General features: G+C 41.8%; 1 protein-coding gene across 1 annotated transcript in view; it reads left to right on the top strand.

Annotated features, from left to right (window-relative positions):
* The window catches only part of LOC115162184 (gamma-aminobutyric acid receptor subunit beta-1-like), a 57,673-nt gene that overhangs the window by 4,187 nt on the left and 27,040 nt on the right, over positions 1-26,446 (top strand). Inside the window, exon 4 of the mRNA XM_029713244.1 lies at positions 13,654-13,874. Within this exon, the coding sequence (XP_029569104.1) occupies positions 13,654-13,874 (221 nt within the window). The remainder of the gene's footprint in view (positions 1-13,653; positions 13,875-26,446) is intronic.

Here is a 26,446-nt window from a genome sequence, read left to right as displayed (position 1 = left end):
GTTTATTTTTTATTTTTACAAAGAAATCTAAAAACCTGTTTTTTTCTTTGCCGCTATGGGTTATTGTGTGTAGATTGATGAGGGAAAAAACGATTTAAGCAATTTTAGAATAAGGCTGTAATGTAACAAAATGTGGGAAAAAATGAAGGGGTCTGATTACTTTTCGAATGCACTGTAAATTAGAGTGACGCTATACACACTGGAAATCATGTGTTGGTAACACTTTAAAATAAAGTATTTAAAATAGATTAGTAAATAGTTTATTCATCATGTGTTAATCATTACTCCCAAATTGTTACATGTTAGTAACCTAGTAATTCACACATTATAAACAAACTTTAAAGTATTTAATACTTATTCATAAGATCATTCATGAGATGTTTAATATAGGTCCTTATAAACATGCCATTGGTAGACATTCCAGCAGTACCTGATGCTCCTTAAGGTCTCAAAATGGCCCCTAGAACATATCAATGGTAACAGAATAAGCACACAACACAGGACGTTAAATGAAATATATAGAACATTTTCCGGTTTGCGATTGTTGAAATAATCAGTGACGTACGTGGAAATAATATCAGTGAGGAAAACCAAAACACCGGAACGACTGCTGCTCGTTATCCTACGCATTCCATTCTGTCGCAACAGATGAATCGGTTTACACGCCAGATTAAGAGCAGTCCATAGACTGCTTACGAGGTAAGGAAACAAATATCTGAATACGTTATTTCACTCGACTATCATATTAGGTTTATAGAGTTACTACCTTTAAAGGTCCAGTAAAGGTGCGTGTGAAAATACATGTAACATTTCTACCTCGACAAGGGAGACAAGGGAGTCATAACCACCAGTGCACACAAATAGTCTGCAAATCATAACTGTAGGAACATCTGGTTAGCCACAAACACTACAATAACTCATGTAAAAAGGCTAAACATTTGTCAGTGTTCATCATTGGTCGGGTGCCGAAGATTCTCATCTCTATAGTTCTTTCAGACACACACATGGTATTCAGAACTGTCTCTCAGACACACACATGGTATTCAGAACTGTCTCTCAAACACACACATGGTATTCAGAACTGTCTCTCAAACACACACATGGTATTCAGAACTGTCTCTCAAACACACACATGGTATTCAGAACTGTCTCTCAAACACACACATGGTATTCAGAACTGTCTCTCAAACACACACATGGTATTCAGAACTGTCTCTCAAACACACACATGGTATTCAGAACTGTCTCTCAAACACACACATGGTATTCAGAACTGTCTCTCAAACACCCATAATGAAGCAAGGTTTTTGATTGGAGAACATTTTTAGTTCAATAATGATAATTCCAAAGTAATGGATTATTATATCTGGTTTCAACACCATTGATCACATATGAACAACAGACTATTTGCACTTTGACATACTACAGTAAGTAATAATACTTTTGTATCTGTGTTTCCAGTCATTCAACTGGCTATTGAGTATCAATGACATTGCCTTCATACATTCCACATTTGTATATTTTTGGTTGTCTGAAACTCATTCATCCAAAAAAATGGGTCCCGTTACTGAGCAGTCTACCACAGTCCCGTGTGGCTCAGTTGGTAGAGCATGGTGTTTGCAACGCCAGGGTTGTGGGTTCGATTCCCACGGGGGACCAGTACGAAAAAAGAAAAAAAAATGACAAAAAAAATGTATGAAATGTATGCACTCTCACTACTGTAAGTCGCTCTGGAAAAGAGCGTCTGCTAAATGACTAAAATGTAAATGTACTATTGAGTTATTTGTGACATCTGATAGTAGAGTGCCTGCAGTAGCTTTTTACATGTGAGCTGCCCTTCTGAAATGGCCTTTTATTCTTGGGTAGTAAAAGGCTTCATTAAATTATAAATTGGAAGTCACAGGCTTGCACCTGAACAAAGCCTTTTACGTTCATAGCATTCATACATAAGCCATTTCCACATGATATACTGAATTTGTCAAGTAAATATAGACAGAGTTTGTGGAGTCAATGATGTGCTGTCATCGTGAGTCAAGGTTATGAATTGTTTATTAGGTTGAATTCCTACTGACAAAATCTCCTCTTGGAAAATGGAAGGTGCTTCTTTCTCTGAGCCGGGCCCAGAGGACTCCTGATTGGAAAGCCTAACAGCCTGGACGGGTCATTGATTGTGCCTCTGTGGCCTCTTCCCGGTTTAGCATTTTAATGTGTATGAGACTGGGAAGCTGGAAGGGGTTTTATGCTCTGTCTGATAGAGACATTTGGCACCGGCTCTCCTTGAGAAAGGCCACACCGAAACGTTGGTCATACTGGTCATGATATAAATATCCATCCATAAATTGATTATATACTATAGTATGCCTATTGCTATTTCATTACATGTACTTCGCACCCTGCTTCAGCAACATCACTGTCACCCAGTAGACTTTTTGGGGGTAAGCACTGCAGTTTTTATGACAAGCTACGTGATACAAAGATTTGGACTGTATTGGATGTTGGCGTCTAGAAAGGGTTCTGAATGTACAACCTTGTGTTTTTTGCATCACACATCGCAAAACCACACCATAGTTTGGGGTTTTGAGGGTGGTTACTACGGAATAACTGAGTGGCAGTTACATTTGTATAAGAACAAGTTGCAAAGTTTACAAACAAATGCAGGGGCAGCACCCTGATTGTGGCTTAATTAAAAGGCCAAATTCTAGCTCTTCTGGGTTAAGCTAAGAGCTGTGTGATCATCTGTGCTTTTTTTTGGACCTGTTCTCATCTGATGGCAGGATCTCCCCCCCAACCCCCCCTCTCTCAATTTCTCTCCAACTCGCTTTGGCTTGTAATGTTATCAACAGGAAGTTTATTTTGAGATCAGATTATGTGCTGTTGATAATGCAGCTATATGGCATTTGTTGTATGGTCAGTCACGTCTGTAAAATTGATCAAATACATCTGTGATCTTTCCTGGTTAAATAAAGATTGTGAATAAATACCTGACTTCCACTCGACTACCATAATGTAGCATATTTGCACACACACTTACCCCACCAAACATGCCACCAGGGGTCTTTTTACAGTCCCCAAATCCAGAGCAAATTGAAGAAAGTGTACAGTATTATATAGAGCCATTATTACACGAAACTCCCTTCCATGTCATATTTCTCAAATTAACAACAAACCTGGTTTCAAAAAACAGATAAAGCAACACCTCACGGCACAACGCCTCTCCCCTATTTGACCAGGTCCCGGTTTCTTTATACTGTACTGTTTAGGTGTAACCTTTTAAGCGTTTGATGCTTGAAAGGAAAGAAACTGTTTTTTTGTAGTTATGAAAATGGACGTCGCTCAGTCATAAAGGATGTCCCTCTTCATGAAACTCTCCTTTTCTTCCACTTTTTTGTCAAATTCTCCGCCGACTTCACAGCCCATTAGCTTTTTGTTAAAGTTCCTCAGCTACAGCTGCTTGACTATCCCTGACGGATGCCAACGTGCTTCTTTGGTCTAACCTAAAGTGAAATACACTTGTGATAGATTTTGTGATAGCAAAATAAACATTTAGAGGAGCAAGACACAGCTGACTAAGATTAGGATTTTATTCAAATAGCTCTTTGGAAAGACTCCATTTTGAACAAAAAAGGACATGCCTTAGAAAATGTGATGCAAGTGAACCAATTAACAACCAAATAATGTTACAGATACAATATACTTTTATGTGAGCTGATCATGGTTTGGAAGAGCAATTTACACATGCAATAAAATATGGGTTGAATACGGGTTACTGGGACATCATTAAAAGACAGTAAATGTGTTGATTTAATTATTATAAGGTCGATCGGCTGCTTACTATCTAACCCTAGAAAGTTGAATGCTCAGCATGTGTACTGTATGGAAGAAAATGGGCCAAAATGCATCTCAAGTGCCCAAATACGAACTAAAATAGATATTTACACATCCATCTTAAAAGCACCCAGCCTAGCCTACATAGACTAGCTAAGTGCAAATGACTTATGTTAGCGTTGAGTTCAGATACTCTGTTGATGCCAACGGTGGTACTGTATTATTTTCTTATAATGCTAGTACTGTTAGTTTGCTACAGTGAGATTCTTCTAAGAGATTTAATGCTAGCCTAAGCATGACAATTCCAGGCAAAAATGGGTTTTAATTGTATTCTTACCAAATATCACAGAGGGGTTTCTGATACCCTTACTTCTTCAACAAATCATACAACCTTGCGGTAACGTTGAAATTCGTCCGAAAGGCGTGCTGTATGCTGAGTTAGCACCCGAACGTGGCAATACCGGAATGATTATACAAGTATATTTCAGGTCAGTGTCTTACTGCTCTCACTCTTACTGACCTTAGTAATCAGAAATGCTCTGCTGTCAAAGGCAACCGGCTAGTGAACCAGACGACACTGATGTGACATGAGCTGTAGGAGGTTTGTTGTGAGGTCACAACGGTCAGACTTGTATTCTTCCTCTTCCTGAGTTGAGTGGTTGGCTGTGGCAACGTTTCTGCCTGATCGACCTCGGACATTAATTGGAAAAGGGCTGCTGCATGTGTTCAGGTCTTCGATAGCCTACATTGTTGAATGGCGTCAGGATGACACGCATGATAGTGGTGCTTCCCCATGGGGCAGTATACTACAGTGGTAGTAATAGTCAAGGCTGCAGGATTTCTGTTCAGTCAACAATGAATTTCAAGAGATTAAAGGAGTATTTGATTAAGTTAGTATGTGTTGGAGACTTCAAATAACGGCCCGTGACGGATGTGATCAAGGGAGAGGTGAGCGGTCTTGTTTTCAGATGATTTGATAGTCTGATTCCTGCAGGATTGTAGCGGCAGAGAGATTTGAGCACTCTTTGCTCTACTTAAGACTTTAAGACTTAGTATTGGGCTGAATAGCAGGTAGTTCTCACCTTGTGGCTGGTGTGAGATACTGTAATGAATTAGTCCTGGTCTCTTTATCTTTCTCTCCCTCCCTCTTCCCTGCACTCTCTCTCTCTCCTTGTATCTCACTCCAACTCCCTTTCTTTTTTCTCTTGGGGCTTTCTTCCTTTAACTGTCAGATTTTTCATATTGCGGACTGTACCTAGATTTGTGGTTTGTTTGCTGGACATGTGAAAGTCTCGCTTTTACAAGCTTGAGTGACGACAAGTAAAAGTGGTGTTTGTTAGCAACGTATGAAAGCTATTTTGTTATCATGGCAACCACAGTGGAATTGCTTTGACTTTGTCATTTCAGATATTTGTGGAGATTTGAAAGCGGCAACTCGGTTTCTCAAGGTGAGAGTGGTAGGTGTGCACGGTTGGTACAGCCATGACTCTCATAAAGTGACGGCCACGCTCAACATACTGTACAACTCTCTCCCAGGCCCCATGGAAGCCCACTTGTGCCAAAATCAATCAACAGCACAGATAGGAAGGCAATAATCGCTTTATCGGGGTGTTAATGAAAATGCAGGTGCCACATGTGTCGTATGTTGCATTGGTTAGCCAACAATGTGATTACACTATGTAAGAACTCCTTATAGTAGTCCAAGTTGTTAGTATGAGGAAGCTTACGAACCCCCACTACTCCTCCTGTCATGGCACCTTATGTATCTCCACAGCAGCTCCTGTATTGAGCGCCTTATGAAGCCCTCATAGCGGCTTGTGGTCAGGAGGTATTGATCTGTTTGGGAGATTGATGTGTCCGCCGCCTCCTTAGGATGAGGATTTATGTGATGCTCTGCCGATAGCACTTCACCTCACCAGTGAGAAAGATCAAGGTGTCACGAGTGGGTTCTCAGTTCAAACAACTTAATATTAACTCAACATCTGTTGCCCATGCTGCGCCATGATCAGGGGTCCAAGCACTGAGGACACAGGAGCCCACCTGGATTTGATTGACAGTTTTATTTTCCTCCTGGAATAGAGAAACCAAGGCACTGCACAGTGTGGGTGCAGAGGTTTGAGTCCAACTGCCCCTCCCAAATTCACTTCAATAGATCCTATGGTGATTTTCCTATAGTCTCTGGTACACCATTTACTGTATGTTACTGCAGTAACCACAGTATGAGAGAGTCATGGGGTGTCTGGTTAGGTCCTTGTACTCCATAGATGTGATCTCTCTGAAAACAGTGAGGGAGTAGGGCGTCACCAGCACTATAGACTGAGATGATGACAACACAAAGATGTTGTCAGACAGTCTGTTTCTCCGTCTTTTTGTCATTTGACACATTAAAGTTGGGGGACTCATTGATACGTATTCACAGTAATAGGTGACATTTCCCAGTGCGAGGCAGACTGCTGCAGTGGAACTGCTCTCTTTCTTTGTGCTTTCTCACCATTCAGGCCTGGAAATAATGCAGATGAAGAGATGAGTTGAGACATTCTTGCGCTAAGAGCTCTGTGAGATTAATTTAAAGCAAGTAACTTCATTTTATTTAACCCATTGGTGAGCCTGAAGCAGAGCAGATGGGTGAATGCTGCGTTTTATTTAATCTGTCCCTTCGGTTCTGTCTGTACTTTGAAGTCCTGTCTTGTACTGCACTGTACTGATACAGTGCTGGTGCTGTCTATCTGTAGTACAGAACACTGGGCCTTTTTATAAAGCAGTACGAGTGCATTATGTTTACCATCTTGTTCTGCAGAAGTGGCTTAAGAATTCACAGAATATTAGTGTGAAGGAACTTTGAGGGTGTCTTGCTGCTTATTTGTAAGCCTTTTTAGTCAACCAATGCATGTTAGAAAGCACTTGTGTTTGGTAGCTAGTGAGAAAATGATAGATTTAGCATTCCATGGATCCATTTTCTGAATAAGAGTGAGAGCTAGGATTTCATCACACATAGAGTACACACTGAGCCTTTTAACAGCTAGACCTGACCACCGTTCTAGTGTAATTCCATACCAGAGTACAACCCATTAGACTGGAAGTTAATGGTTCTCCATCTGATTAGATGTCAAGAGGTATTTCCTATAAGGAACATCACAGGCACCGCTCAGTCAGTAGGAGCGTGGGATAAAATATGAGGCGGCGCGACAGAGGGCACTCAGGGTTAATGCTTAATGGAATCGTTCTTCCCTGGCCCAAGCCTCTCAGGATATCTGGAAGATAGAAAGTCACGAGAAGAAGACAGTCTGAGAAATGCTTTTCTGCTCTATTCACCACCAAGATAATCTTGATGATAGTTTTATTGAATTGTCACTTTCTTACATTTGTATGACTTCATGCAGAGGTGTTGGCATGGAAACAAGGGGAGAGAAGGGACTAGCGGAGGGGATGGTTATTGGTCTAGGGGACAGGAAGAGGTGGGGCGTGGGTGGGTGGTGAGGGGGGAGGGGTAATTTATTTGAGTTCCAGTAGACTTTATTTCGTCAATTAATTGAAATTTCAATGAATTTGACACCGTCTCTGGTATGCATACATATCAATTCCCTGCAATGCCTGTCTGTTTGTACATTCTAGTACATACACATTATTTACAAGGACTTATAACAGGCTTCAGTCCACTCAAACAGCAATGTAGTCAGTCGCCTGCAGTAACACATGGTGACAAAATCTTAGTTATGCTGTGCACCCAAGTTGCATTCATGTCTCGAAAGGACATAGACATTACTAAAATCTTGATCAATAACTCATTGACAGTAAATGTATGAAACTAAGGCCTAGATTCAATCAGATCAAGCATTAACCTGGCAATAGCCGACAGCCGAATAGCTGATGTTTTGGCGGTGTAGGCTATATAGAAGTAATGATGCTCAAACTGAAAATCATTCAACAAAAAAAATGAGGATTTCTATCAGCCTAATCAAGGTGAAGATTACACCTCACATTCCAGTGTTCGAACTTGTAAACAAGTCTGCATGGAATTTATCTTGATGTGATGCCATGCAGGAGCTTGTAGATTTGAAAGCTCAAACGCAGTTCCACCTCTGACACCGCCAAAACAACTGCAATGCTGATGTCGGCTAAAGCAGATCAGATTGAATAGAGCTTTTAGTCTTGGACGACCTTGAAACACAATAACACAGAACATTATACAGGTTTTTAACTGCAACCAGTGCTTGCATTTTTCTGTTACACTAAGCAGGTTGGAGATTCCTTTGACTTGTGAGAACCATTTGGTGGGATCTTCAAATTTGATTGAAAGATGAGTCTTGAGTTGTGTCCTTGACTTTTCTTCATTGGCACGTCCAACAGCAGAAGAATCTGCAGAGACCTTTGTCAACGTTCCTCAGTGGGACTGAATTGCATATCATGTGTGTTTTTGTCAGGGATCCAACCCCGTTTGGATAGAGTGTCAGCCAAGATGGAGGAATTCCTACCTCAGAATCCTCTTATGTCAGCTAAATATATCATATGCAAGAGCTCAACAATGGGACAGTTAGACAGCAAATCGTTACCAAACTACAGCAGGAATAGTCCTATGCAACATTTCCACACAAGACACCGGGAACGATCAGAAGAGTATACTATTGATAGAAAAGAATAGATGAATAGATGCAGATGTTTGTAGTCTTTTGAGGGAGCTGCACACCATAGTGGAATTTTGTACTTTTGTGTTTGTGTGTTGGTTCGCTTATTGTGTGTGCGTCCATGCATGCACGCATGAGTGAACACTGCAATGATGCCCAGCTAAATCTGAAGCAAGTGTGCTCTCATGCAATGAACACCATTCATCCAATGAATATCTGCAGATCCAGTTGCCAGCAACTTTTTTTCATCATGATTGCCAAAAGCCGCAGAAGTTTTGACAGTAACTAGGCTGGGAGGGAGGACTGCGCCACCATCTCTACCCCTCTCCTCCCACCCTCTCTTCCTATTCCTCTATCCTGTGATGTCTGCACCCATAGATGGGCATGGATTGGGAGGAATTAGGTCATAAAGAAGCACACTGCAGAGGGGATAGCGTGGTGCCGACGTGCGTAGGAGAGAGCCCATGTTGTCCGCGGTGCGGTGAGATATGGAGAGGAGTAGAGCAGCACTCACTTAAGGACTGCCTATCATACATCAACAAAGGACATGGGGGTGAGAGGAAACATGCCAAGGGCATCGCCTGCCCCTGTTTACCTTCCTGTGTGAGTGTGTGAGAGTGAGTGTGACTGTGTGTGTTTACAGTGCAGCAGCGGGCGCTCTGCTTTCGCGCTCTCATATGCATAACGGTATTCCACTCACGTTTAAGACTTTCTGCTGTGGAAACGCTGAGGTGCCAGAGTGATGATGGGAAAGCGGGCGTCGAGGGGAACAGCTGTTTCTAATAATAGGCTCCAAGGGAAGTGTTCATCCCCAATGAGGGACATGAGCTGCAACGCCCCCTTCCTCTCCTCCTCTCTTCCTCTCTCCTCCGTTTCTCTGTTCCCAGCCTTATGAGGCAGCAGTTCTCACTTAAAGCTATGTCATCCCAGGTTTTTGTTGCTCACTAACAGTTCCTGTGGATTTCTAATTCCCCTATCTGTTATTTATTGGTTTGCATGTAAGGTACAGTAAGAGGCTTGTAGCTGTACTTTCCAGGTTTATGTAATCATACCTGTGTTATGATGGTGATAGAGCGAGCATTATACATCTATCATGTTTTTTTATTCAGGTTGCAGGTTCTCCTATACAGCAATTCCTTTGCAAATCCACTATGTTATGATCATTTGTTATTTCTTGCTCACATCGTAAAGGCCCAGTGGAGTCAAAATTCACTTTTACCTGTGTTTAGTCTCCTATTGTACAACAGCTGATGAAACTAACACTATAAACATGTTAAAAATGTGATCAGTGTTATTTCCTCATAGAAAATACAATCTGCACAGGACCTTCTCATCAGCAGTTTTTGCAAGGGTGGAGTTTCGGCTTGCCTGGTGATATCACCAGGCGTTAAGTTAGTTAATAGACCAATAACAAAGCGAGTTCCAAAATGATTTTCAATAAGAGCTAGTTTTCCCCTCCCCACTCAAACCACTCCCAGACAGGCATAGCAAAATTCTTGCTTGATAAGTCGTTTTTTGCTAAAAAGCAATTTTTTGTTACTTTTTGACAATGTTAATTGAAACCTGTTACAGTAAAGTACTTAATTGATACCCAGAAATTATTTGATACTGATATAAAAACGGCAGCATTGGGCCTTTAATCATGCACATTTGAGTGAGAGAGCCTGTATTTACTTTATTATATGGTTATATGAATCCAATATGAGATTGATGTGTATGATCAGGACCCCCTCAATTGAAGGATGGTTCCATATTCTGGGTAATAGTGAAAATAATTACTGTAACATCTGCATTCTAGAAGCAGTTATCTCTGACACCTGGTGGAGGGTTGACCGGTACAGATCTCTTGGCCCTGATCATACACTTCAATCTCATATTGCATTCATCATGTTGTCTCTTTCAACTGTCTGAAGAAACTATTTTGAATTACCAGTGAAGTCTAAGCCCAAGCAGTAGGCATGCTTTAAAGCAGAAACATTATTTAGTGTGTTCGTATTGTAAAACATTTAGTTTGTCCATGAATAACCAACAAATTGTTCCTTCATAATTGAATAAGAGAATAAAATATGAAAATGTAACTCCAATAAGCTTTTTTTCCCAGAAAGTTTATTTCCCTGAAGCATGTTCTGAAATGCCTGCATAAGCATCTTCGCAAACCGCAACAAATACTGGAAATCTTGAACGCTGTGAGTGGAATCTTAACTGCAGCTTTGCAACCCAGATTAGACTGATAGAAACCGAGTGATGCAACTCTCCCCTGCCAGCCCTCAGAGAATGTTACCAGCAGTTAAGTGAAGCATTTTGAAGTGCGTTTCATCAAAATGCCTGCAAGGCTTTTTGGATGGCTGATATAAATGATCTCCATTCATTGTTAATCCTTTGTTTTTGGTTGGCCCTGTTCCTGCTGTCCCGTCAACAGCAAATCTTCAGATTGGGAAAAGATGCCGCAGTGCTGTCACTAAGATCAAACCGCAGCAGCGGCTCAAAAAGAGCCACATTTAAGACGGGCCCAGAAAAGAGCCCTGGGGAACACCTCACTTGACCTTTGATAAAAAATCTAAAGAGAGCTAATTGAACATTTAGATAAAGTATTCAAACCTGCCAGATTAAACATGTACTATTATTATCTTCAAAGGCAATGGCATTTATTGTATACTGTATATAACAAAGAACTTTGAAATGAGACATGGGTATTAAAATGTACCGTCATGTTAGTTTTCTCATCTCTTTCCCACAGTATGTTTTACTTTTTGGTCCTCTCTTTATTTGTTACTCCCTCTGGAATTTCACACTGGTGCAAACGCTGGGTAAATCTGGCACACCATTTTCGATATCAACGCAGTACCAAATTACAACAAACACAGTTAAGGTCTTTCTCATTAAGCTGGTTTGCTGGCACGTCTTTTTCTCAACAACCTTGAGTGATCTTGAGGACCTTGTGCACCTTGGCAACCGTCTCTGTCGCCTAATGATCAGCACTGTTATTGTTATTCCCCACCCTACTCTCACTCTCTCACACTGTGATACACACCACTCGATATGCAAGGGAAGATACCCTCTGATATCGGACAGTGTGTTTATGGCAGAGTCAAAATGTTAGCCCTTCACGTTGCACCTCAGGTGTATTGACACATCATCCTTCTTCTTTCTCATCAGTAACTTCCCACTGACTTATCCAAACTAGCTCGAAACCCGACTGAACATTCAAACTTAGCCATTGATAGTCACAACAATAGCTCATGACGGCATTAAGCTCATGATGCGCGTGCATGTAGCTGTTATAAGTATAAATGTAAACCCGAGAGAACAACAGAACAGAGTAAACAGGTAAAAGAGGCAAATGTTCAGATTGACGTTTGGGGTGCTGATGGAAGGGTAGTTTGAGGGCAGGACTGGACGGAGGGTGTGACAGGAGTGACAGTGGGGCAGGTGATGGAGGTAGAGTACTGTAGCTGCTCAGCCTCTCCAAGGAGCAGAGGAGCCAAGTGGAGCGAGCGAGAGTCGACTGTTTGCTGTGCTTAATAAGAACTGACGTTACACAACAGAATCCACCTCAGCAGTATGTGGCCTTATTGCAGAGTCTGTGGTTGCCATTTTTAAAAAGAAGGTGCGCACTGTGTGGGAGACTGCAGTGCAACCCCGACTGGCAGCAGAGACTCAGTCTGGAGCATTGGTAACACACTCACACATACATTTAGTCATACACTCATCCAGGTAGTCATACACATAGACAACCCAACCAGACAACACACAAAGGACACACAGTACATTCAGAAAGTATTCAGACCCCTTGACTTTTTCCACATTTTGTTATGTTACAGCCTTATTTTAAAGTGAATTCAATTGTTTGTTTTTTTCTCATCAATCTACACACAATACCCATAATAACAAAGCAAAAACATGTACAAAAAATAAAATAAACGTATTTACATAAGTATTCAGACCCTTTGCTATGAGACTAGAAATTGAGCTCAGGTGCATCCTGTTTCCATTGATCATCCTTGAGATGTTTTTACAACTTTATTGGAGTCCATCTGTGCTAAATTCAATTGATTGGACATGATTTGGAAAGACACACACCTGTCTATATAAGGTACCACAGTTGACAGTGCATGTCAGAGCAAAATCCAAGCCATGAGGTCAAAGGAAATGTTCATAGAGGTCCGAGACAGGATTGTGTCGAGCACAGATCTGGGGAAGGGAACCAAAAAATGTCTGCAACATTGAAGGTCCGCAAGAACACAGTGGCCTCATTTCTAAATGGAATAAGTTTGGAACCACCGTCCGCCAAATTGAGCAATCCGGGGAGAAAGGCCTTGGTCAGGGAGGTGACCAAGAACCCAATGGTGACTCTGACAGAGCTCCAGAGTTCCTCTGTGGAGATGGTTTAACTTTCCAGTTCCACTATCTCTGCAGCACTGCACCAATCAGGCCTTTATGGTAGAGTGGCCAGACGGAAGCCACTCCTCAGTAAAAAGCACATGACAGCCCGCTTGGAGTTTGCTAAAAGGCACCTAGACTCTCAGACCATGTACATCAAGATTCTCTGGTCTGATGAAACCAAGATTTGACCTCTTTGACCTGAATGCCATGCGTCATCTGGAAGAAACCTGGCACCATCCCTACGGTGAAGTATGGTGGTGGCAGCATCATGCTGTGGGGATGTTTTTCAGAGGCAGGGACTGGGAGACAATGTCAGGATCATGGGAAAGATGAACAGAGCAAAGTACAGAGAGATCCTTGAGAGGATCTGCAGTGAAGAATGGGAGAAACTCTCCAAATACAGGTGTGCCAAGCTTGTAGCGTCATACCCAAGAAGACTCGATTTAATCGCTGCCAAAGTTGCTTCAACAAAGTACTAAGTAAAGGGTCTGAATAGTTATGTAAATGTAATATTTCCGTTCTTTATTTTCAACATATTTGCTAAAATAAAAATAAAAAGGTTTTTGCTTTGTCATTAAGGGGTATTGTGTGTAGATTGATGAGGAAAGAAACAAACAAATGAATCAATTTTAAAATAAGGCTGTAACGTAACAAAATGTGGAAAAAGTTAAGGGGTCTGAATACTTCACAAATGAACTGTCCACACCCACACACAGTGCCACAGCCAACAGGCACACTGTGAACACTCCAACAACAGAGCTAATCCCTCCCATAAACACTATACACCATGTACTTTCCTCTTCTTCGTCTTCCACCCCCCTAGGATTACACCATCACCATGTACTTCCAGCAGTCCTGGAGGGACAAGCGCTTGTCCTACACAGGGATTCCCCTCAACCTGACGCTGGACAACAGGGTGGCTGACTCGCTCTGGGTCCCTGACACCTACTTCATCAACGATAAGAAGTCCTTTGTGCACGGGGTCACAGTGAAGAACAGAATGATCCGACTCCATCCTGACGGAACTGTGCTCTACGGCCTGAGGTGAGTGTGTGTGCATCAGCGTTATGTGTTCTTGGGCTCCTATGTCAGCGTTTTTTGTTTGAGGTGTGTGTTGTGTGTGTTTGTGTGTGTGTCTTTGTCTTAGTGTCTGTGTGTGACTGGTGGCTGGTTGAAAAACATGCAACCATAGCTCCTACACAACATCTCTTAGTGTGTGGGTGCTGCATCTCTACTGCAGAAACATGGGCAAGGAAACCCTCCATTCCTCAAAGCCCTCTTAAACAGCCGTTGCACTTTCTCCTCTGCCTCTGGAGCGTGAGAAGAAGACCCAGGTGGTGAATTATTTATGGAGCCGTGCTTCCCTGCAGTCCGGAGCACAGCAGCAGTGTAGCCTCGTACTCTACATGCTCCCCTCCTCGCCTCTGCAGGGCTGAGCCGTGCTGAAGCCAGCCACGCCGAGCTAACGAAGGGAATTGAAGGGCAGCCACTGTCAATAATGCAGTGGAGATCAGAGGGATTCAGCGCTTTGGTGGGGGGGAATGATGACTTGACAGTTTTTCTAGTTAGATATACTTTTTTGGAGCTACGAGGCAGAACTGTAGGGTTGGTAGGAAAGATCCAATACATGTTTATTACTTCAGTCGGGGGGCATTTCTTGTTATCATGCCCGTGCTGACGATGGATGTGGATTCCATCAAACGTGCTCTTTTGAGGGGGTTTGTTCAAGCCAAAAGGTGTAGTTTGTTTAGGAAGGCATTTGTTTTCGTTATCCAGCAGTACACCGGACCATCAGGGTTCGGATTAAAGTAGTCCTGCTCTACCCAATCACTGGCATTAATTGATCAATTAAGTGCGAGGGAGACAGGAAAACCAGTGGACACTGAGGCCTTTAAGGACAGGAGTTAGTCACCTTCTGCTATAGCTAGTTAACTGACTGAGTTAAAGGCTAGCTGGTAGTTCTGGGAGATAACATCTGTCTCGAAGATTCAGGCAAGATTACATCACCACAATAATCTGACTCAGATTGACCTCATCTGCTGAAAAGATACTAGGGGGTGTGATCTGAGTCACGGAACCAATGTGACCGTCGACTGGAATCAAACCCATGTTGACAGAGAGATGGGCCCATCACAAAAAGGACAGTGTTAAGTCTGTGATCTAGCAATTAGCTCTGAAAGCTAACATCTGGCGCCAACATCTGTCTTCGGGTCTCGGGGTAGGTTACATCACGGCAGAAGCTAATGAAAACAAGGCAATCAAGCCCATTAGCTACGTTAGCATGAGTTGCTGTGACTGCACTCGACGTCTAGATTAGGGCAGTTTGTGTGGTGCATATCTTTGTGAGGGAGCTGCAGTGTTTTCTTCAACGCCATGTGACTGGTTGGGTTAATTAGGGCTGAGGGGGAGTCGTGCGTGGGGTTAACCTGGTATGGTGGTGGAAAAAAAGGTATTTGATGTGTCATTTGATTAAGCATTGGTTTAGGCGACATACATATTAGCTGTGCCCATAATACATCTGAGGGGTTCTTTTTTGTGTATAGGTCTGTAGTATCATTTGGTGGCAAGGAAAATTTAAGATAATTTGTTCTTGTTTCAGTTGTGGCTAAAGGATTTGGTAATATGTATTAGGTGGCTTAACAGCATGCTCCTGATTGTTTACTGGCATGAACATGTATGCCAATAAAAATATGATTGTCAAGGTAACATTTAGGACCGGATTCAAACCTGCCAAAGCAATGTTTATGCAACTGCTTTGTTTACACGTCGAATTCCAATTCACCCCATGAATGGACTGAATTCAAATTCAATACACACCATCCCTGTCTATAGGCAAACACTCAACTCACCTTAAGCCTTCCTGCAACTGTTCGCTGCTCTGGCACCCCAATGGTGGAACAAGCTCCCTCACAACGCCAGGACAGCGGAGTCAATCACCACCTTCCGTAGACACCTGAAACCCCACCTCTTTAAGGAATACCTGGGATAGGATAAAGTAATCCTTCTAACCCCCACCCAAAAAAGATATAGATGTACTATTGTAAAGTGGTTGTTCCACTGGATATCATAAGGTGAATGCACCAATTTGTAAGTCGGTCTGGATAAGAGCATCTGCTAAATGACGTAAATGTAAATGTTAGTCCTTTGAAGGGCACATTTAAAGGTAGACTGATCAACATGACATCATCCTACACAGCAGGACAGATTGCCACTATTGGCTCTTCCCAATTTGGGCATGCCCACATACTGATAGTCTTGGCAGATTTGTATTCTGTTGTTATTGACGTCTGTAAGCAGGAAGTTGCCCCTCTGTGCATGATGATGTCAGTTGTCTTGGGTACCTTTAACAAATCCTATTGATTGACATTTCAAGCTAGCCTACCGTAGAAAACCACATTAGCTTGGTTTGAGTTGAGTGGTCTGCCTGTTGCTTGAGCAGCAGTGGCCTGGGTACTGGCTGGCACAGGCCTGTGGAGACATTCATTAGCGACAGCCATGCCTCTCAGGAGGATCAGGTGATTCACCCTGCTGGCGCCGGCGCCGGCAGCTCCAGTCTGCCTCAACCATACGCTGCTCTCCCCAGGAGCACTACCAGGAAAACCTGCTCCGCTCGCCTCTCATCTCCAGTCCCCATCTCTTTTGTCTCTCTAAAAGGTAAATGGTGCCCAGTGCATCCAGTTATCCAGTTGTACTGTACTGAAGTGTAGATCCCGTGTTGGTACCAGTTTAGAGTTACAGTAACTAATAATGCTTCAGCATCATAGTTCTCCCCATGTCCCTGACCACTGCCATAATAATTTGTTTGTTAACAATAAACAATATATCTTTGTTATGTCTCTGTCATTTCCTAGGACACTTTATACGTACAGTGTATTTGGAAAGTATTCAGACCCCCTTGACTTTTCCCACACGTTCTTACGTTACAGCCTTATTCTAAAATTGATTAAATTAATTAATTTCCAAATCAATCTACACACAATACTGACAAAGCGAGAAAAAAAAAAGTTTTTTTTTACATTTTTGCACATTTATGAAAAAACAACAACCTTATTTACATACGTTTTCAGACCCTTTGCTATGAGACTCGAAATTGAGCTCAGGTGCATCCTGTTTCCATTGATCATCCTTGAGATGTTTCTACAACTTGATAAGAATCCACCTGTGGTAAATTCAATTGACTGGACATGATTTGTAAAGGCACACACCTGTCTATGTAAGGTCCCACAGTTGACAGTGCATGTCAGAGCAAAAACCAAGCCATGAGGTCGAAGGAATGGTCCGTAGAGTTCAGAGACAGGATTGTGTCGAGGCACAGATCTGGGGAAGAGTACCACAAAATTTCTACAGTATTGAAGGTCCCCAAGAACACAGTAGCCTCCATCATCCTTAAATGGAAGAAGTTTGGAACCACCAAGACTCTTCCTAGAGCTGGCTGCCTGGCCAAACTGAGCAATAGGGGGAGAAGGGCCTTGGTCAGAGAGGTGAAGGACCTTGGTCACTCTGACAGAGCTCCAAAGTTCCTATGTGGAGATGGGAGAACCTTCCAGAAGGACAACCATCTCTGCAGCACTCCACCAATCAGGCATTTATGGTAGCGTGATTAGACAGAAGCCACTTCTCAGTAAAAGGCACATGACAGCTTGCTTGGAGTTTGCCAAAAGGCACCTAAAGACTCTCAGACCATGAAAAACAAGATTCTCTGGTCTGATGAAACCAAGATTGAACTCTTTGGCCTGAATGCCAAGCGTCACGTCTGGAGGAAACCTGGCACCATCCCTACGGTGAAGCATGGTGGTGGCAGCATCATGCTGTGGGGATGTTTATCAGCGGCAGGGACTGGGAGACTAGCCAGGATCGAGGGAAAGATGAACGAAGCACAGAGAGATCCTTGATGAAAACCTGCTCCAGAGCGCTCAGGACCTCAGACTGGGGTGAAGGTTCACCTTCCAACAGGACAAGACCCTAAGACAAGACCCTAAGCACACAGCCAATTCTCTGAATGTCCTTGAGTGGCCCAGCCAGAGCCCGGACTTGAATCCGATCGAACATCTCTGGAGAGACCTGAAAATAGCTGTGTAGCGATGCTCCCCAACCAACCTGACAGCTTGAGATGATCTTCAGAGAAAATCTGCAGAGAACTCCCGAAATACAGGTGTGCCAAGCTTGTAGCATCATACCCAAGAAGACTCTAGACTGTAATCGCTGCCAAAGGTGCTTCAACAACGACCTGAGTAAAGGGTCTGAATACTTATGTAAATTGGATATTTCAGTTAGTTATTTTGTAATACATTTGCAAAATGTAAAAAAAACTGTTTTGCTTTGTCATTATGGGGTATTGTGTTTAGATTAATGTGTGAAAAAAACTATTTAATCAATTTTAGAATAAGGCTGTAACGTAACAAAATGTGGAAAAAGTCAAGGGGTCTGAATACTTTCCGAATACAATGTACATAACATTCCGTTTGTGGCAAAGATTTTGTATAGTAATTTAAATGTAAAAAATAAATTCTGAATCAAGCGTTCTTTCGCATGTCAGTTCATAAACCATGTGCCACGGAATCGGCACATCGAAAATCTCATCCCGACTATTTTGCAACCTGTATGGCGCCACGGTCAACATTTTGGCCTTCAAGTAGAACTGATATTTTCTTTATTTATGAAAAAATACAAATCTTCAATTTGGTCTTTAATAATGGGCAAACAAACAAGTTCCCTACCTTCTCCACCTTCCACTTGCCTCCTCCATTTTTTGTGGTCATGCTGCTTTCAGTTGGTTGTTATTTTGGATAGAGCAAACATTTCCATAAATGTTTGTTATATGCACCTGTGATATCATTACCAAAGATTATTTTTTATTTTTTTACATTGTTTTTTTTAAAAACATTATCAATTAGTATATTTGAATTTAACCATATTATTTGTTGTAATATTTGTTGTCTTTCCTGGAAAATGAAACTGGAATTGCAACCAGCTTTGTATGGCTTGTTTTAGACAGGGAGATATTTTGAAAAAGGTTTCATTTTCAATTAACTGAAATACCTAGTTTAAATAAATGTTACATAAAAAAAACGTAAAAGTGAGAGGATGTAATCTGGATCAAGGGGAAAAAGGACATTTTGGAACGAGGGATGAGCCATTCTTACTAATCTACTGGAGAACCAGTTCGGATTTAAGTCTAATTTTTTTGTATGACTGATGGTTTTAGTGAGAGGTTTAATGCTTTAATGTTTAATAATTTTAGCCCCCCGAACTCATATTCGTTATAGAAATAATCACGTTTTATATTGTCTGGCTTGCTATTCCAAATAAAGTTAAATATTTTTTCTTAAATAAATTAAAAGACAAATTGTTCGGCGTAGGCAGGGCCATAAGTAAATAGGTAAACTGGGATGTGACAAAATAACTAATCAGGGTGATTTTTCCACAAATAGACAGGAATTTACCTTTCCATGGTAGCGAGACCTTAGCTGTTTTTGCTAACTTTCGGTTCAAATTTGTTGTAGTAAGTTCCTTTATTTCTTTAGGGATATGAATATCGAGTATGTCCACTTCACCTTCAGACCATTTTATTGGTAAACTCAGTGGAGGAAAAAGTACTCAGTTGTCATACTTAGTAAAGATACCTTAATAGAAAATGACTCAAGTAAAAGGGAAAGTCACCCAGTAAAATACTACTTGAGTAAAAGTAAAAGATTTTAAATAGTATTTTTTAAAGTATTCGATTTTAAATATACTTAAGTATCAAAAGTAAATGGAATTGCTATGTACTTAAGTATCAAAAGTAAAAGTATAAACCATTTCTAATTCCTTAAATTAAGCAAAGTACGGCACCATTTTCTTTTATATTGACGTATATATTCAGGGGCACACTCCCACACTCAGACATAATTTGCAAACAAAGCATTTGTGTTTAGTGAGTCCGCCAGATCAGAGGTAGTAGAGATGACCAGGGACGTGTGTGAATTGGACCATTTTCCTGTCAAGATGTAACGAGTACTTTTGGGTGTCAGGGAAAATGTATGAAGTAAAGTACATTATTTTCTTTAGGAATGTAGTGAAGTAAAAGTTGTCAAAAATATAAATAGTAAATTAAAGTACAGATACCCCAAAAAATGACTTAAGTGGTACTTTAAAATATTTTTACTTAAGTACTTTACACCACTGGGTAAACTACACGGTAATGTAAAAGTTGTATTTTTTAGCGATCCAATACGTAATATGGTACACTTATCATAGTTCGGTTTTAATCCAGAGAGGTTAGAAAAATATCTAGGTCCTCTATGAGGCTGTGCAGGGATCCAGATTGTGGATTTAAGAGGAAATGTGAGTCGTCAGCATACCTTTGTTTTTAAGCCCTGGATTTCCAGCTCTTCTATATTATTATTATTATTATTATTATTATTATTATTATTATTATTATTATTATTATTGGATCTGATTTTAATAGCTAACATTTTGATGACCATAATAAATAGATATGCTGACAGTGAACAACCTTGTTTTACTCCTCTTGACAGTTTAATACTTTCTGAGAAGTAGTGTTTATTATTTTACCCCTGAGGTTAACACTACATAACTTTAACCCATTTTATGAGATTCTCCAAAATTAAAATAGTCCAGGCATTTATATATAAATTCTAGTCGTACTTTATCAAAAGCCTTTTCAAAATCTGCTCTGAATACCAGACCTGGTTTCCTAGATTTTTCATAATATTCTATTGTTTCAAATACTTGTCTTATATTATCTCCAATGTATTTTCTATGTAAAAAAAACAACCTGTCTGGTCAGGATGAATAATATCCGACAACACCTTTTTAATTTTATGCGATTAATTCTATGCATTTTGCAAGGATTTTTGCATCACAACACTGAAGTGTAGGGGGCCTAAAGTTTTTTTTAGATAGACTGGATATTTATACTTACCACCTGGGTCCTGGTTCAGTAATAGTGAAATCAAACCTTGCTGAGCACTTGATAGTTTACCATTTTTATAGGAATGGTTAAAACGTGCTAATACTGGATCTTTGAATAGATATATACCTTAACTGCTATGCCATCTATCCCTGGAGTTTTCCCTGGCCTAAAGGCTTTAATTGCATCAATACATTGCTCCTCTGCAATTTGTCCCATACACAAGTCTTTCTGTACAGGTGTTAATTTTACTCCATTATTAGGAACAAATTCCTTACAGTTAACTTTAGCTCATGGAAATGGAGGAGACTGAAAATAGAACATATGCTTAAAGTACTTTGCTTTCTCTTTCATATCATTTGGTGAATCATGGATGACTCTGTCATCTGTAACAAGTTTCGGTAAATCATTTTTGATAGCATTTCTATGTTGAAAATTCAAAAAGAATTTGGTTCATTTTTCACCATTTTCCATCCAACTCGGTTTATTTTTATAATACATTATACTTGATTGTTCCCGAATAAGTTCCTCAATTTCTTTTTTTCCCCTCTAACTTATTCTGTGCCTCTATGGTCCAATTTGTACTGCTATCCATCTGTATTGTTATTTCTTCTATTTCCTTTGTTAATATGAACTCTTTTGGCCAAAATTGTTTTTGTTTAAAGATGAATATTGAATTGCATGACCTCTTAAGGCACATTTTAAAAGTGTCCCATACAATAAGGGGATCTGCTGTAGCTATGTTATACAGGCAAAAGTCAGTTATAAATGCTGATGCCAAATATTTGATGGTCCAACTGTATTCTATCCCCTATCAAAACTTTTCTTACTTTTGGTGCCAGCGCGAAGGATACAAGAAAGTAATCAAGACGACTAGCTTGATTAAGCCTCCTCCATGTATATCTCCCTGAGCCTGGATTTTTAAGCTTCCATATATCCACTAGTTCTAATGGGTCCATAATATTCGTAATTTCCTTAATTGCATGAGGGTGATAGTTTGTAGTGTGATTTCCTTTACGATCCATTGGGGTACTTAAAACTGTATTATAAGTCATAATAATAGAGTAATTGGTTGCTTTTGAGCTCAATAGATTAGTATATATCATTTTGAAGAAGTATGGATCATTATTATTTGGACCATATAGATTAATTAGCCAAATGTGTTTATCGTCCTATAGCATATTTAAAATGATCCACCTTCCTTTCGGATCTGTTTGGACAGTTTGCACATTCGGATCAAAATTGTTACTTATTAATATCATCACCCCTTTTGAGTTTCTTTGACCGTGACATAAATATATTTCTCCCTCCCAGTCCTTTTTCCATACAACCTCATCTGTAATTGTAGAGGGAGTTTCCTGTAAACAATAGATATTATATTCCTTCTCTTTTAGCTAGTTAAAGACTGATCGTCCTTTTCTTATTATCTCCTAAGTCATTACAATTATAACTAGCTATACTTATTTCACCACTTGCCATAATGACATAAAGTTTCAATACTTACCATAAGATATGCCTGTAAACGTACTACCACAAATGACCATGATGATCAAGTTGCTAGACACCTAGAATTTATCCATACTTACCAACACTACCAGAATCAATGTCTGTGTCACGTCCTGACCAGTAAAGGGGTTATTTGTTCTTATAGTTTGGTCAGGACGTGGCAGGGGGTATTTGTTTTATGTGGTTCAGGGTGTGTTTGTGTATGTGTTCATGTAGAGGGGGTATTTCGTTTATATGGTTCGGGGTGGTTGTTTATGTAGAGGGGTATTTGATTTATGTATTCCGGGGTTTTTGGGTTAACGTTCTATGTTAGTTTATTTCTATGTTCTGTCTAGGTGTTTGTATTTCTATGTTTTGGTATGGGGATTGGGGCCTTCAATTGGAGGCAGCTCTCTATCGTTGCCTCTGATTGAAGGTCCTATATTTAGGAGTGTTTTTGTCATGGTATTTTGTGGGAGATTGTTGCTGTGTATAGCTTTGCCTTACCGGCCTGTTCTTTGTCGTCGTGTTTTTTGTATACGTGTTTGTTTTTGGTTTTCCTTCTTTGTCCATTAATAAAAGAAGATGAGTATACATTTTCCCGCTGCGTCTTGGTCTAAACCCTACGACACCCGTGACAGTCTGACATCTACCCATGTACCTCTACCATAATATATGCACTGCTAAACATACTGCAGCTGCAACTGATTCTAAGTAAACCTCCAATTGTCTTCCAATATCCCTCCCGTGAAAGCCTTCCACCATCCAAGAAGGGGGTGTTGTCACTGATACTATCATACCACCCCTGTACCTGTAACGCTCCTTTAGCATCCTAAAACACACCTTCAACCGCCGATCGGTGTGGTCCAGGTAAAAACACGGGACTGTCCCATAAACCTGTTTCAATACTGCCACCGCTCAAGTGCCCAGCCAAAACCCCTATAAGTCTATGGCATGACCACGAGAAGAGCATCCTCTTTAGGAATTAGCCACATAACAAAACAAATGGAAAATTTAAAAAAGAACAGAGTGAAAGTAACAAAAATTAATTATGTAGTACTGAGGACAATAAGACCTAAAAAATGTACAAAAATACCCAGAACACAACATTACTAAGTTATTAACGTCCTGAACCACGGCAATGTCTTAAGCACTGTCATACTAGATTGCACTAACGGACAGTTACTCTGCACCATAAGCATGTAATTCATGTGGCTATCTGTCAGTGTCAGTGTTTCCTCTGCTTGTATGTCTTTCTCTGTATAATGTGAATACCACTCTGCCCCTCCTTGTCTTCCTCCCTTCTTCTATCCCTGCCTCCCTCACAAGAGCACCCAGAAATAACTTGCATGTCATTGTGACAACTTTTCTCCTTTGCTTCTCACACACAATTCTCACAGTTTCACGTTGAGCAGTGAGACCTCTTCACACTCGAATGCTGCAGAATTATTATTCCCCGCAGACTAACAAACTTATTCAGCCAGTGTGCTGCTGCCTGCTGTCTACAGTGAGCCAGCTATATTTAGGCTGACTGGAATGACCTCACCAGTTACTGTAGTGTACACATGTCTGCTGTTACCTTCACGTGTTTATAGTATCCACCCATATGCATATGGCCAGTCTGAATGGTCACTGCACACGCTATCAAACAGTAGGCCAATTAGTTATGCTCAATGAAGATTGATTCAATATTGCAACGTATTTTTAATTCAACCTTTAATCAAATCTAGCATCACGTTCATATCTGGCAATTACTCATTTTTAGGCAGCACTGACACTTCTTCTCCCGGTGCTTCAGCATGTGAAGGAAAAGAGAGTGTGTGTGTGATTAACATTTCATGAAGTATAGCGGTCATGTAACAAAAAGCTTTAGTCAAATTTGACAGGTTATTTAACAGATCAGCTCTCTAGCTAGCACCCTTTTTCAGTAAACCAACCCCCCCCCACAATAAGACAATAGAGTTGAACATGTCTTCCCCTGGAAAACAGTATCAATTGTTACTGAGTGGACTATCCTGGTTAAATCACTATACTAGTATAACTGCAGACATTTCAATAGCATGACTTTTCCAATATCAGTTATGATTCCTCTCACATTAACAATGCATTACTCTCGCCAGCTGCATTAGCCATCTCAGAAAACACAATCCAATGCTAATGCTGCAGTCAGTCACACCCGTAACATCTATCACGTATCAATCATGACGCTCATTACCATCACGGATGCAAAGCCCACCTCTGTTCCTGATGTGTTTGATCTGTATTGATCTGATGGTGTCACGTCCTGACCAGTATAAGGGTTATTTGTAATTGTAGTTTGGTCAGGAAGTGGCAGAGGGTATTTTGTTTATGTGGTTCGGGGTGGTGATTTATTTAGTAGGGTGTTGGTTTAGTTAGTTCCGGGTTTTTGGGGTCATGTTCTAGGTTTGTATTTCTATGTGGTCTCTAGTCTTTTGTATTTCTATGTCTAGTTTATTGGGGTTGGACTCTCAATTGGAGGCAGGTGTTTTGTAGTTGCCTCTGATTGAGAGTCCTATATATGGGTATGTGTTTGGTTAAGTGTTTGTGGGAGATTGTTTCTTGTTTTGCCTGTGTGAGCATGACAAGACTGTTTTGTTGTTCGTGAGTGCTTCGTTTTGTTATTTTGGTGTTCTCTTTATTTAAAATAAATTACAAGATGAGCATCCACATTCCTGCTGCGTTTTGGTCCTCTATCCCCGACGACAACCGTTACAGAATCTCCCACCACAAAAGGACCAAGCAGCGGAGAAGGGAGCGATGGGAATATGATATGGACTGTCGGGAAAAGGAGACATGGGCAGAGTTGAGGAGAGGCATTTCCAGGGCTGTGGAGGATTTAAGGGAACCCGAGAGGCAGCCCCAAGATTTTTTTTGGGGGGGCACACGGGTAGTTTGGCTGGGCGAGGAGTGAGCCCCAAGCCAAATCCCCGTACCTTTTTTAGGCCGATACGCGCAGTACCAGCGCCCCGCATTTGCCAGGGGGAAGTGGGCATCCAGCCAGTAAGAGCGATGCCAGTTCTGCGCTTGAGACCGCCAGTAAGCCTCTACGGTCCAGTGCGTCAGCCCGGTCCGACTTGTCCTGTTCCCGCTCCCCGCACTAGCCCTGAGGTGCGTGTTCCCAGGCTGATACCTCCAGTACCAGCACCACGCATCAGGCTTCCAGTGCGTCAACCCAGTCCAACTCGGCCTGTTCCCGCTCCCTGCACTAGCCCTGAGGTGCGTGTTCCCAGGCTGATACCTCCAGGACCAGCACCACGCATCAGGCTTCCAGTGCGTCAACCCAGTCCGACTCGGCCTGTTCCCGCTACCCGCACTAGCCCTGAGGTGCATGTCCCCAGACTGGCACATCCAGTACCACGCATCAGGCTTCCAGTGCGTCAGCCCAGCCTCGAGAGTTCGGCAATAGCGTGCATTCCAGAGTATCCGGCAACAGCGTGCATTCCAGAGTATCCGGCAACAGCGTGCATTCCAGAGTATCCGGCAACAGCGTGCATTCCAGAGTATCCGGCAACAGCGTGCATTCCAGAGTATCCGGCAACAGCGTGCAGTCCAGAGTATCCGGCAACAGCGTGCAGTCCAGAGTATCCGGCAACAGCGTGCAGTCCAGAGTATCCGGCAACAGCGTGCAGTCCAGAGTATCCGGCAACAGCGTGCAGTCCAGAGTATCCGGCAACAGCGTGCAGTCCAGAGTATCCGGCAACAGCGTGCAGTCCAGAGTATCCGGCAACAGCGTGCAGTCCAGAGTATCCGGCAACAGCGTGCAGTCCAGAGTATCCGGCAACAGCGTGCAGTCCAGAGTATCCGGCAACAGCGTGCAGTCCAGAGTATCCGGCAACAGCGTGCAGTCCAGAGTATCCGGCAACAGCGTCTAGTTCAGAACCGAGGGAGTCTGCCTGCGACCCGGAACCGAAGGGGTCTGCCTGCGACCCGGAACCGAAGGGGTCTGCCTGCGACCCGGAACCGGGTGAGTCTGCCTATGACCCGGAACCAAGGGAGTCTATCAGCAACCCGGAACTAAATATGATTAACTGTGTATCAAATGAGTCTGCCTACAGTGTGGAAAGGAAGAGGTCTGCCTACAATCCAGAACGATGGGAGTCTGCCTACGGCCCGAAACTGAGCAAGTCTGTTTGCATTCTGGAGGACAGTAGGCCGGAGCCAGAACCACCTCCGGTATAGGTGGGTTGGGGAGGGGGGG

This window comes from Salmo trutta, chromosome 25 (genome assembly GCF_901001165.1).
Source record: "Salmo trutta chromosome 25, fSalTru1.1, whole genome shotgun sequence".
Taxonomy (NCBI): Eukaryota; Metazoa; Chordata; class Actinopteri; order Salmoniformes; family Salmonidae; genus Salmo; species Salmo trutta.
This window is presented reverse-complemented; position numbering and strand designations above follow the sequence as displayed.